The sequence below is a fragment of the Anser brachyrhynchus genome, assembly GCF_964034855.1.
Source record: "Anser brachyrhynchus genome assembly, chromosome: Z".
NCBI lineage: Eukaryota > Metazoa > Chordata > Aves > Anseriformes > Anatidae > Anser > Anser brachyrhynchus.
This window is the reverse complement of record NC_137697.1, coordinates 48,069,221-48,082,343: the sequence shown is the minus strand read 5'-3', so window position 1 is coordinate 48,082,343 and position 13,123 is coordinate 48,069,221. Positions and strand designations below refer to the sequence as shown.

Genomic DNA, 13,123 nt, shown 5'->3' with positions numbered 1-13,123 from the left:
TTTATTTGCTTTTACTATTAGCCTTGTCATTAAAAAAAAAAAAAAACTAACCAAGGGAGTTTAAAATTTTAAACACAAATCTCTTTGTATGTTTAGGATAACTACCACACTTTAGGGTACATATTAAAAGCCCAAAGCATTTTCAAGCACTGAAGCACACATTTCCTCTACCACAAAGTATGATGTTGTCACTAATCTGAAATTTAATCATAACTTACACTATTTTTATTTCTTCTATGAATACCTTCCCTGTGGTTACATCAACAGTATGGTTGCACATTTGCTCCCCACCTACTGCAGCAAATGCCTGGTGGACTAACAGCCAAGCACGGTAAGTGACAAACTTGAGCTGAGTTGCCTTTCTACACCACTAGTATAAATTCTATTCTCATTCAGCTACATAGTGATGTCCTCTCTAGAAGTAATTTGGAAAATAAGCACAGATGTCAGTGACCTAGAAAATTTGACTGGTCAAAAGGTCTAAGAGAACAGGATACGGAATAAAAATGTCAGGCAAGAAACAAGCTGCCAAGGCACTTTTTAAAAGATGCATGATCCAAATCACTAGTTATACTAGCGCCTTGTACCTCTTCTCTGTGGGTGAGGAACATTAACATGAGGCTGAAGCGAACACTTACGTGTCTCATGCAATTCAATGAGATTCAAGGCTTTTCAAGAAGTACCCTCGAAAATGTCACATGGCAATCAGCCATCACATGTTCTCACTTTTTAAACTCCACAACTCCCAAATGTTACCACCAACATATCCTGTTACTGTGCCATAAGCATTAACAGCAAGATCTGAATGAATGACAGGCTCCCTGATACTGAGTTCTTTTACAGTATAATTTTATACAGAAACAACAAACCAAAACCCCGGTAGCAAGGAGAACAAGATAAAGAGTAACTGCAACACTAAAGAAGAGTCAAAGTATCAATGGTATCAAAGAGGACAGACAGCACTCTCTGCTAGAGTACTTCAGTCCTCCCCTACAGGCCCCTGCCTGCTCTGTGTTTAGACATTAACTTTGATTCTTTTTCTAAAAGCAGGTTTGGTGCTTTCCACATGCCCTCAGCACAAGTGTTCTGGTTGGCATCTCTCGATCACACACCTGAATTTGGGATGCTGACGGGGCAGGAGCTGGAGACAGAATGAAGTGCACGCCACCATCTTGGAGTACTACCTGAAGATGTTTTGGCTCCTTTCTGAATGAGAACATAGGCAACAAAACCAGAGTTCTTGACAACGCTGATCAGCTACGACTACTGCTTACAGATTTCATAGCACTAGTGAAACAAGCAAGGTAATCCATGGGCTATCCCTGGACTGGGAAGCCGTAGCCCATGACTGGTATTTCCAACCAGTTCCCTGATCACAGCAAGAGGTACGACCCAGGGTTCAGAGCCCACTGTTGCAGTCAGTAGGCCATGTACACCAGGCACCGTGCTGCAGTGGTACTGCCTCCACATCTCTCTTCTACACAGGCCCCACAGGCTTTCCACGCAGGGAAAGTACTGCTGGACCTACAGAAGGAAGTCGTTGCATGCGCGTAAATTTTGGCACTAGTACCAAGAACAGAAAATCAGGCATTAGCAAAAGCTTTAGAAAATGAAGTAGAATATTCTAAGATGTAAATGGAAAATGTTACCTGCAGGTTTAACGTAAATAAATGATGGCAGAATTGTGATACCATATTAAATGGAACGGTAATTGTAGAACATAATAAAGCATGCTGGGGAGCTCAAGTAGTATAAGAGTTTTTAAATAGAAAATGGATAAGGCCTAATTTGTATACCATTGTGAGACAGGTATAAAAGTAATCAAGCTCCAAACAGTGGCAAATTATTTTTTCGAACTCCCAAGAAAAGGGGGGTATCAGTATTCACCGGTATTAACTGACACCTTCTCCGGATGGCCAGAAGCCCTTCCCTGTCGCACCAATCAAGCTAAAGAGACAGTAAAATGGTTATTGCAGGAAATCATTCCGAGGTTTGGGGTGCCGTTAGCAATATCCTCGGACAGGGGACCGCACTTTGTTGCATCTGTGGTTAAAGATGTTAAGCCAGCTATTAGGAATTTCTTGGAATTTACATACTGCATGGAGACCCCAATCTAGTGGGCAGGTAGAAAGGATGAACCAAACACTAAATGGACAGATCAGTAAAATCTGCCAGGAAGCCGAAATACAATGGCCACAAGCTTTGCCTATAGCCTTATTGAGAATAAGGATAAAGCCAAGGAGTGGAACGTCAGTACGCCCATATGAGATTATGTATGGAAAGCCTTATGAGACCTCAGAACCAAATCCTAATATGCACATAACAGGGAACCAGGATGTTTATAATTATGTATTGTCTCTTGGCAAAACTTTAGCTCAACTTCAAAGTGTTTTGGTGTGGAACCGACCGTTGTCACAGGAAAATCCTGTCTTCGCATGCGTCTCGATAAATATCTCCTGGTTTTATTCTAAAAGCCCTGCAAACTGCACATTTTAAAAATACAGACTTTAGTTTACAAAGCTGGGGGCTTCTGACAGCACAAATTTCTACTACAGAAAGTTACTGCACAGTTTTGTGGACGGCACTCAAGTGCCGAATGGTGACAGTGGCACCCCAGGTGACTGAACAGTTATTTTGCATGCTCAGCTGCACTGGGTACACTGGCAAGGGTTCTCTGCTGAAATGGGGTAAGTCCAAATGTATTTCAAGCACACACCTTGCTAATACCACCACAAACCCCTGTGTCCACACATCTACACAGACACACTCCAAAATACAGCTTATGCTTCATCCAAAAGCATCAAATGATGCCTTAGGAATTGCACAGGTGAAAGAAACAATACATCAGAATTAACTCAAATCAAACAGTAAACTGAAAGAAGCAACTTGATTTAAATATTGATAGCTTGAGGGTATACAAATAGTTTAAAGGAAACACTTTTATTTCAGTGATTGTACCAAAAAAGATCAAGTACAGCAATGCTAAATACATTAAGTACATTGCAATTTTCAGAACCCCAAACAAAAGCCAGTCAGCTGGTATTATGCTTGGCTAAATTCTCTTCGTTGTACCCATTTTATAAATAAAGTACCTTTCACTGCTGCAGGGCTTAATCTGATCCTTTACCGCTACATGCCTGTCAAACACCAATTTTAATTCTCTCACTCTGTCATTTCATTCAGTTTCACCTGAACACTGTTCAGTTCCATACAATATTATCTATCCACTACTACTGCAGTAGTACTGCTGATACTAATTTTAAGTCTATAGATTTTCTGGGAAACAAAAAGTCCGGTGAGAAGTTGTGAAGCTACTTGTTTACTTGGTCCAGCCACCTACTATTGATAAAAGCAATTATTTTCAAAAAAGACAAAACGTGTCCTACTGCTTCATTATTAAAAGCAGTTTTATTTAGAATTTGATACTAGCTTCCTTGTATAGCTAGCCTGTTCAAGCAGTTTAAACATACCCTGAATAGAAAAGGCTTCACTGGCAAAACTTCTTTGCCATGACCAACACAGTAAGTAATATAATTTGCAAAAATAAAAAAAGCACCTTTATCTGCGTGGTGCTTTTATCCTGACCTGCTGGGCAGCAGAACTTTCCTACAACTGCTTTCTCTCTCCCTCCTCAAAAGGAAAGGGGAAGAAAATACGATGCAAAGGGCTCAGAGGTTGAGATAAGGATGGGGAGATCACTCAACAACTATTGTCACGGGCAAACCAGACTCAGCATGGGGAGGTTAATATGATTTATTGACTATCACTAGCAGACTAGAACAGTGAGAACTAAAAGCTAACCAAAAAACACCTTCCCTCCATCCAAACTCCTCCACCTCCTCCCATGGGAATGGGGGCTGCGGTCAGTCCCCGACGCTTTGTCTCCGCTGCTGTCTCCGCCGCTCCCTCTCGTTCACTCTCTGCCCCTGCTCCCCGTGGGGTCCCTCCCACGGGATGCCGTCCTTCCCGAACTGAGCCTGTGGGGGCTGCCCACAGGCAGCAGCTCTTCAAGACCTGCTCCCACATGGCTCCGTACCACGGGGTCCATCCATCCCCCAGGAGCAAACTGCTCCAGCACGGGTCCCCCACAGGTGGGCGGCAGCTCCCCCCAGACCCCTTGCTCCTGCATGGGCTCCTGTCCACGGGCTGCAGCTCCGGCCCGGGGCCTGCTCCTGCGGGGGCTCTCCATGGGCCGCAGGCGCCTCCAGGCCACCTCCACCTGCTCCACCGGGGGCTCCTCCACGGGGGGGCTGCAGCGTGGAGATCTGCTCCGTGTGGGACCCATGGGCTGCAGGGGGACAGCCTGCTCCACCAGGGGCCTCTCCCTGCACAGGCCGCAGGGGAACTGCTGCTGCCTGCCTGGAGCACCTCCTGCCCTCCTGCTGCACTTGTTGGTAATAGAAGATGAAATATACGTTTATCCAATTAATATTGCTTAATGTGTGTTACATTTGCGATGTACTGTGCCTGGGCTGCACTTGGAAGATACAAAATATATGTGCAAAGATAGCATGAGAGAATGCACCAATACGTGATGAGGAGTAAGGAGGAGGACTAAATGAATGCCGAACTTGCAAGACATCTAGATAACTGGGGCCCCTCGGACCCCGGGAACTGGCTCAAACCAACCTTACAGTTTGGACTGAGACCAAGGGCTCAGAGAGCATGTGCAAGAAGAAAAGGTAAAAAGTTCAACTCTGATAAAGACATCTTACTTCATCCTGACAACCACCCGGACGACCACCAGGGAGTGATACACAAGCTCAGAAGGACTGATAAGATAATTAGCATACAAAGCAGGGCTAGGCGGAGCTAGGAAATGAATATGCATAGATGTGTTGTAAAACTTAATGCATATGTAATATTTTAGGAGATAAAAGAGAACTGAGTGAACAAATCGGACCAAGTTAGATTTGGGCAGGCATGCCACTAACTTCCGGCACCTAATAAAGCACCTTCATATAATCACTTTGTGGATTGTGTGTCTTCGTGAATGCTAACACACTCAACTGGGGGCTGCAGGGCTGCTTCTTTCACATTTCTGACTCCTCTCTCCCAGCTGCTGTTGCACAGCAGGTTTTTCCCCCTTCCTTAACTCTGCTCTCCCAGGGGCCCACCCAGGGTCGCTCCCTGGCTCAGCTCAGGCCAGCAGCAGGTCCCTTTGGAGCCGTCTGGAGCTGGCTCTGCTCTGACACGGGGCAGCTGCTGGGCTCTGCTCACAGAGGCCACCCCTGCAGCCCCTGCTACCAAACGCTTGCCACAAAAAACAAATAGATTCCACCCCTTGTCTCTATGAAAAGCATATTTAAGAGTGATCACAATACACTCTTACTTCACAATCAATCTTCATGAAGTTCACATACAACAAAAAGAAATCCCCACACCAAAATAAACGTAATACCGTCACAACACCAACAAAGTGGACAATTTACAAACACTCCACCCCTTGTCCTTTCACCACAGTACTGCAACACATTCCTCACAATTATTACTTAAGTTCTTCTCAACTATTACATTAATAAACAACATCCAGTCCGTGTTTTGCCCGTTACTTCTCTCAATTATCATCCTTATCTCAAACTCCTGGAGCCGCAGATTTGGAGCCTTTTTGAGCACTGAAAAGGACTGTGGTGGTTTTACCCTGCTGAGCAGCTGAACTCCACCACAACCACTCCCTCATTCCCCCTGCTCAAAAAAAAGGGGGAGAAAATAGGGTGGGAAGGGCTCAAGGGTTGAGACAAGGACAGGGAGAACACTCACCACTGATCTTCATGGGGCAAACAACACAACCCATTTAACTATATCCACAACAAGGTTTTCACTGTCAATCATCTTAGTCAAAGACCACGTCTCTACACTAACATACCTGTATATGCAAACACCTCCACTGCAGACCAACTGATGCAAACAAGGAAATGAAAGTTAAGAATAGAAGGACTACTTCAGTTTCTTTCCTAGGGGTGCAGAAAGTAGTTTTATTTTGTGTGGTTTCACTCGTCATTTCCACCCCTGCAAATACATGTAGATATTTTTTTTTTAAGCCAGTTTTCTGAGCCTTTTCATATCAGCAAAATAATTTTAGGATTTCTCCATACAGGTTACCTGTGTGTATGTATATATACACACACACACATCCAAGCTCTTGCCCCAAGGAACAAAATTTACAGTCTTGAAGCATTTCATAGTCCTGTTTCTAGAATGCAGCCAAAACTTCCAAAAGTTCTCAGATCATTTTGTCACAGAAACCATGACAGAACAAAACTGGTTGTCTTCATCTTCTGTAGGCACAAACTTAGTTGTAAGAGGTACACTACACAAAGCACTACGCCAACTTGTGAAAACAGAGTAGCCAAGTACAGCAGCCAGTTCTGGAACCAGCTTGCTCCATGCACGACGACCAGAGCACAAAGCTTACCAGCCTCACCTCCCCAGTCCATATTATCACCACCTTTTGACTTGCTTTGCCTTGGGAACTAGCCTTACCTCACTTGTGTTAGTAGTTAGCACTCTGTACCCATCCTTACACCACCACAGCCCAAGTGCAATGCTGCTGCCAGTTTTTCCATCGTCCTCTTATAGAGCTGAGAAGACCCTTTCATTTCCAACAGAGATCTGCCTTCTCCTCCATGTTAAACCTTGGCACCTCATAATACCAATTAAGTTCACTGCACTACAAACCTACGTGGACATAAAACTGTTCTTTTTGATCAGGTTTTTGTATTTCCTACCCTCACTGATCTTCAGAGAAACCATTTCAGTGAAATGACTGCTCCACTACTTGGTGGCTAGGGCAGCATGAAATCTGAAGGGATATCAACCACAGCACAAAACTGCGTGCTGCTGTAATGCCTTGTTTCTTTACACACTTAACTAGTCATGAGAAAGAGATGACGTGAATAACTTCCTGTTTTTAATTACTTGGTATGACTTGTCCGCTCCCCTCCCAAATACTGACCAAATTTCTTTCTACCTCTGTTTTGGGTTGCTCGTATTTTGATTATAGCTCAATTGAAACACCCTAATTGCAGCGTGGACTACATGCTACACTGCACCCTACCTTAAAGTGGGCAGATGCTTTTCTGAAGGAGTACAAGCAACACCCTTGATCAAAAAGGAAGAGATACTGTGTTATTGTTGCCAAGCACTGATAAGCATTTTTCCTTCAAGTCCAGTCATAAATTTGTGTTAACTGCAAAGTCCTAATAACATGAAGAAGCAACCCCAGAGATGAAGTATGCTGAAAGATCTGGAGTTTTTCCCCAGAGCCTTGAGAACTGGAGAAGTAGAACACCTTGAAACATTCATTGCTCCCCTGCAAGTATGAACTGTTATACCTAAGAAACAGAAGCTTTGAACAACAAACAGTATTGCTCTGCTTCATGCTAGGAAATCCTCTCTACACCTGCAGTAAAGGGAGCATGAACCAGAAAGCTACTAGGTCAGGCTGCTTTGGCTCTTCCTTAGCAAGTCTGACTTTGTTTCCTGCTTCTGAGAAGCCTGCCTCACACAGTTTGTAAAACTGCCAGTTCATCCTTTACTTCACAGCTGTTGCAACTTCCCTTTGACGTGATGTGAGCTCTCCTCTCTTCATAGTGAATCCATCCACCTGCCGGCAAATCAAACTAACTATATCCCCCTGAAACAGACTAAGTGTTCATTATGACTCTGCTGGCCAGAGGTTTATGAATTATACCTGTCCAGCATTTAATTACATCACCACCCCTCTTCACTCAGAGGGTGGTGAGGCACTGGCACAGGTTGCCCAGAGAAGCTGTGGATGCCCCATCCCTGGAGGTGTTCAAGGCCAGGTTAGATGAGGCCCTGAGCAACCTGCTCTAGCGGGTAGCATCCCTGCCTATGGCAGGGGGGTTGGAACTGTGGGATCTTTAATGTCCCTTCCAACCTGAGACATTCTATGATTCACCGTACTGTGAATCCAGGAGTTGCAGAGACCATAAAACCATACCTATAAAGTTGGTGAACTATAATTCTGCCTGTTTACTTTCAAAATATTAATTGCATAAACTCAAAGATCAAAGCAGATTTTTTCACAGTGCTTTAACAAAAGATACAAGTTCTATTTTGTCACAATACTGTTTCGAACAAGTCACATACATGACTTCAGCTCTTGACAGCTCGTTGAACTCAGAAGAAATTAAGGCCTCTAGTCTGTACTGCTACTTTTTTCATTAAGGAATGGTTCTTTCTTCATAGTGATTTTTTTAAACTCAGATCAAAATCTCAGTGATGCAGAACTTGTGTCACCACGGTTCTGTTCCATGGTCTTATTCTTCTGCCCATGCTTGCTGCTCACAGAAAGCTTAATAAATCAGTAGACATAAATGGTTGCTAAATGCACGCTACAGAACTTGCTTGTTCCCTGCTCCTCACAGAACTGCATATGTTTTTTATTCTCAGTTGTTCACTCTCTCGTGTAAAACAAGCAAGAAAAACATTTTAAAAGTTGTTAAGTGTACAATGAGGAAACAGAAGTACTTTTCCCTTAAATCCAGATAAAATTTAAAAAACACAAATGAGATATTTCAGGGAATTTCCTTCCACACAACTCATCAGTCATGATTTTCCTTGGCTTTTTCCAGCACATGGGAAATCTACCACCACGACGTGAAACTTCATTCCAGCGACAGCACAGTTGGACAAGCATATCACAGGGGAAATCTTATTTACAAAATGCCACGGCGTTGAGAGGAAAATTCTGTGTGAAAAAGAATAAGGACTAGTATTAATACTAACCCATATCAAAAAGCCTTAAAGACTTGAGCGTGCAGGAAGTCACATTCCTGACCTCCACTGGAGGAAAAAAAAATTGCACATCTTCTCTCAAAGAGTTTCTAATCTGAGGGACAAGTATTAGTAAAACTTAACGTCTTTGCCTTCTCATCACAGCATCTGGAAGAAAAATAAGGCTAAACAGACATTTAGTCTTAGTGTGTTATAAACTTGTAATTTATCTGAAGTGTTGGAGAAGTTCCGTTGCTTTCTCTAGTACCTCTGTGCAGCGTGAAAAGCAGTTTTCTGCAGCTTCTCTCAGCTACCCCATACATGGATCAGTACTACAGAGTCTGTGCATTTCATGAAGAGGAGCCAGGCACCCCTCAGCCTGAACAGTGAACTCTCTGTCTTCACTGACTGTTCATTAGTGGATATAAAATCCCCAATTCTTAGGCAAGAGAACTTCATAGGCACTGAAACCCCAATTCCGTCATTTATGCTTAGCTTTTGCTCCTCATCTGTCAGACCAAAGAGTACCTGGATAACTCCAGAACACAAGTTTTCGAACACATTGCAATTAGCCTACACAAGCAGGCTGCTTGTATCTCAATATACTTTGAAGAACAAGTGTTGCTAATTCCATGCCACCAGCTCCTCCCAGTGACAAGACCCTGAGTTGCTTTGTGTAAAACCTTTAAGTTTGAACCAAGATACCACTGTCCCAGTTCAGACAGAAATCAACAACTTAATCTATACTTCATAGAACAGCAATTACACTCTCGAGAGTAAAGAGAAAACCATGAGGGTTAATCAATCCACAGTTGAATTACCTGTTGACAAAGACAAAAACTATATTTAAACAGTAATTATGGCATAAAATGATTTTCTTGATGCAATCATCTCTAGCACAGATTTAAAAAAAACACAGTAACTCGAATACAAAGCATTTTAAAATAACTCATTGAAAACACTAATAGAGGCCTATTTTCTGTCTGGTTTATCTCACTTATCTTACCAGAAGAATCCTCAAAACTTCTTAAAGATTAATTTTCCATTATTGCGATCTCTGTTCCAGAAAATTTAACAAAGCTGAAATAGTAAATATGAAATTATCAACAACAGTGCCCTATTTAACCTGTAAAACTCAAGAGCAGTTCTCAAGAAGCAAATTAACATCTCACTAGCCATGAAGTATTTGTAGGAAAATTGCATTATCTGCTGAGTGGCAGTAGGAACTACTGGTGAACTTATCAACCAATTTTTAACATGCTATGAAAACCACTAAAAATGTTACCTGATTTAATCAAACACTTAACATAACACTTGCAGGATAAGTTTATTTTTTTTTCAACCTTACAAGAGATTGAAAGGTATCAGGTTTTGTTTTATAGATCGACTTCTGTTTGCTATTATGAGACACCCTCAAGTTCTCTATACTTACTGTATTTTCACATTGTCAATGAGAGATATGAAACAACTTATGAACGACTCTGTTTCTGCTACCCTATGATACTTCATGATGCTAATCAACAGGCTCTGCTCACACCAATTAAAACGCCACCACTAACTGCTTTTACAAAACAGACTCACTAGAAAAACTCATGGAAGAACGTAACATATAAAGACTGCCATCTCTCAGGAGCAAGAATTAAGAAATTACTTTCTGAAGACTACTGCTCACCCTGCTCTGGTCACCTGCTCCCTCCAACTCTCTTGGAAGGTCGAACGTGCCAGCGCACTAATAGCCAAATCATCAGCTCAGCAGTCCCCATCCCTCAGCTATCTGGTATAGGCTGACACAAGAATCCTGAACAAAGGGGGAGGACACCCCAGAACACCAAACGAAGAAGCAAAAGTCAGCATAGAAAATTGTACATGCTGTTCACGTGAACAGCAAGGGATCTGACAGATTGCAGTCTAAGCCACCATCACCTAACGCTACCTACAGAGTTCTCTGTCTCGTGTAGCTAGACTGCACGTGTGCAGACTCCCTGGTACGGGGAGATGCCCACACGGTAATGGAGACAAGTACAAAATGCTTGCCTGGCAAGTGACTTACGTGCATACAAAAGAGCACAAAGTTGCCTTTACTCACCTTTACCAACTAGGCGTGTAACCTAGCATAAGGAGAATTTCACAGCAGCACGAGCACCTAACTGGAAGGCCCTGAAGAACCATGACAACTGCTGAAGCCAGCGTCACATGAAAGGCAAGCAGGGATTAAACGTAAAGGCACTGAGCCATTTCCTCTAAAATTTCTTAGCTGCAGCGAGCAACTGAAACGTCAAAGTAGAAGACAGAGCAGACTACTCCAGAAGCACTCAGTCCATCCTCTGAAACACTTTATCTGTTCATGCATCTGCTCATCCTCTGTTAGGAGGTCTTATCAGTGCAAGGGATCTTCGCCTGCTTGTCCTCCCCACACTTGTTCTCACAGTCCTGCCGCAGCACACCACATTTTCAGTTAGCCCAGTCCTGCTCCTAGGGTGGTATTTCTGCAAAATGAGTCAGGGAAACAGACCTACACGAACTGTGTAGCTAGCATCCCAGTTCAAAACACAGGCACACACGTATTTGCACCAACACAGACAGGCAGCACAACGCTGATCTGGAAAGAGCTGCAGGGTGCGAGAACCAACAAACTTACCCTGCATGCCACATGATACTTCACAACCCATAGACTCTGTTCACATCAATTAAAAACAAAGGAGACCATACGATCTTATAGAAAAGGCCATTTCTCCGCATTCGCAGTTCACATGCATCTCACCATGGACTTGAAATCTAAATTCAGAACGCAGTCCTTGAATTCTAGCAGGGAACCTGGCAGGAAAGAACTCGCTTGAAACGAACAGATTTTCGATTTGTTAAGCATTGAGAAGATTGCTCTTAAGAACACTTATGCAAGCATTTGCAAGAAAGTGTCAAGCACAGGTTCAGAGCTGGAGGAAAAACTGTATCAGCAACAAATCAAGTGGTGAGTTTAAGACAGAGACATTCCTGTTTCAAGTCTGAAGACGGAAGAAGTGGCAGGAACTTTTTGGACACCCAATAGCTCCAAGCTCAACTGAATGAACTACATTTCATAATGAAAACCTTGTGGCCTTTTTGTGGGGTGTTCCCCCCCCCCCCCTTTTTATTTCTTTTTTAAGATAGTGACTAATTAAGCAGGTCTCTTCAAATGTCTGTTCTAGAAACGGTACCAAGATGTTCGGGTGTCAGCACAGGTTCAACTACTGCAAACTGCAGTCAGGCAAATGTTGAACATACCTAAGGGTTGTTTAAGGTCACCTATGTTGGCTGGTCTCACTCCCTAGCATAAGCACGCTGTTGGAACCTATTTCAATCAGTGAAAGGGAAAACAAGAAGTAAAGCCACAGCACTGAGGCAAACAAGGAACACTCCGAACTCCAGTGGCAAATAACTGCTTGAGAACACCAGACTTGAGGCACATCCCTATTTGCTTTAGGTCATCTAACTGGCATCTTTCCCCTGACATTTTAGAAGACCTGTGTTAGATCCTGGTGAACAGTAAGCTGCTGCCAAAGTGAAGTACGAAACACGAAGTACGAAGAACTAAACGGCAGGTACTTCTCCGAACAGTACTTAGCTGCCCGCCCATCCTCTGCTTTCTCTGGAAACTGTTATGGTTAGCCCAGACAGGAACGTCACAGCACCAGCAGTAACAGACGGTTTGTTTAGCGTTCACCTGGCAGGAGCTAATCTTTAAAGAATCAAAGTTTATTTCGCCCTGGTGACTATGAGGTTTTAAAAAGCCGCGCAGGAACAAATGAGCACAGAACCATTAAGGTCGGAAGAGACCTCCAAGATCACCTGGTCCAACCGTCCCCCTAACACCAATGTCACCCACTAACCCATATCCCCAAGCACCACGTCCAGCCTTTCCTTGAACACCCCCAGGAACGGTGACTCTACCACCTCCCTGGGCAACCCATCCCAGTGCCTGACTGCTCTTTCTGACCAGAACTGTCTCCTCATTCCCACCCTGAACCCCCCCACCCCCGCCCCAGCCCCGTCGCGGCCGTACCCTCGGCGATGACCCTCCGGACGCGCAGCCTCATGTCGCCCATCTCCACCGTCTGCCCCACGAAGTCGTTCTGGTCGCGGCTGGCGGCCCCCAGGGAGCCGGGCCCCGCCAGGAAGTCCAGGGCGGACTGCAGCAGCGACATGGCTGCTGCCCGGCGCCCACCCCGCCGACAGGGGCCGCGAAAGGTCAAAAAGGGTTGGGGGGCGGGGGGGGGAACGCGGCGGGAGGGCGGCGGCGGCTCTGCCGAGGGCGGCGGGGGGGGGCGGGGGGCGCCTCCTCAGCCCCCGTGCTGTACTGTAGGCGCTCCGGCCTGCTTCCGGGTGCGCTGCGTCACGTGTGACA

The 13,123-nt window shown here is 44.3% G+C and overlaps 1 protein-coding gene across 2 annotated transcripts in view; it reads right to left on the bottom strand.

The window, feature by feature from the left end:
* The window catches only part of GAK (cyclin G associated kinase), a 78,342-nt gene extending 65,256 nt beyond the window's left edge, over window positions 1-13,086 (bottom strand). Inside the window, exon 1 of one of the 2 annotated variants that reach the window (XM_080574340.1) lies at window positions 12,782-13,086. In XM_080574340.1, coding sequence (XP_080430466.1) covers window positions 12,782-12,923 — 142 coding nt within the window. In that variant the 5' untranslated portion in view covers window positions 12,924-13,086. The remainder of the gene's footprint in view (window positions 1-12,781) is intronic. The other variant, XM_080574341.1, reaches the window with a different exon arrangement.
* Window positions 13,087-13,123: the final 37 nt, after the last annotated feature.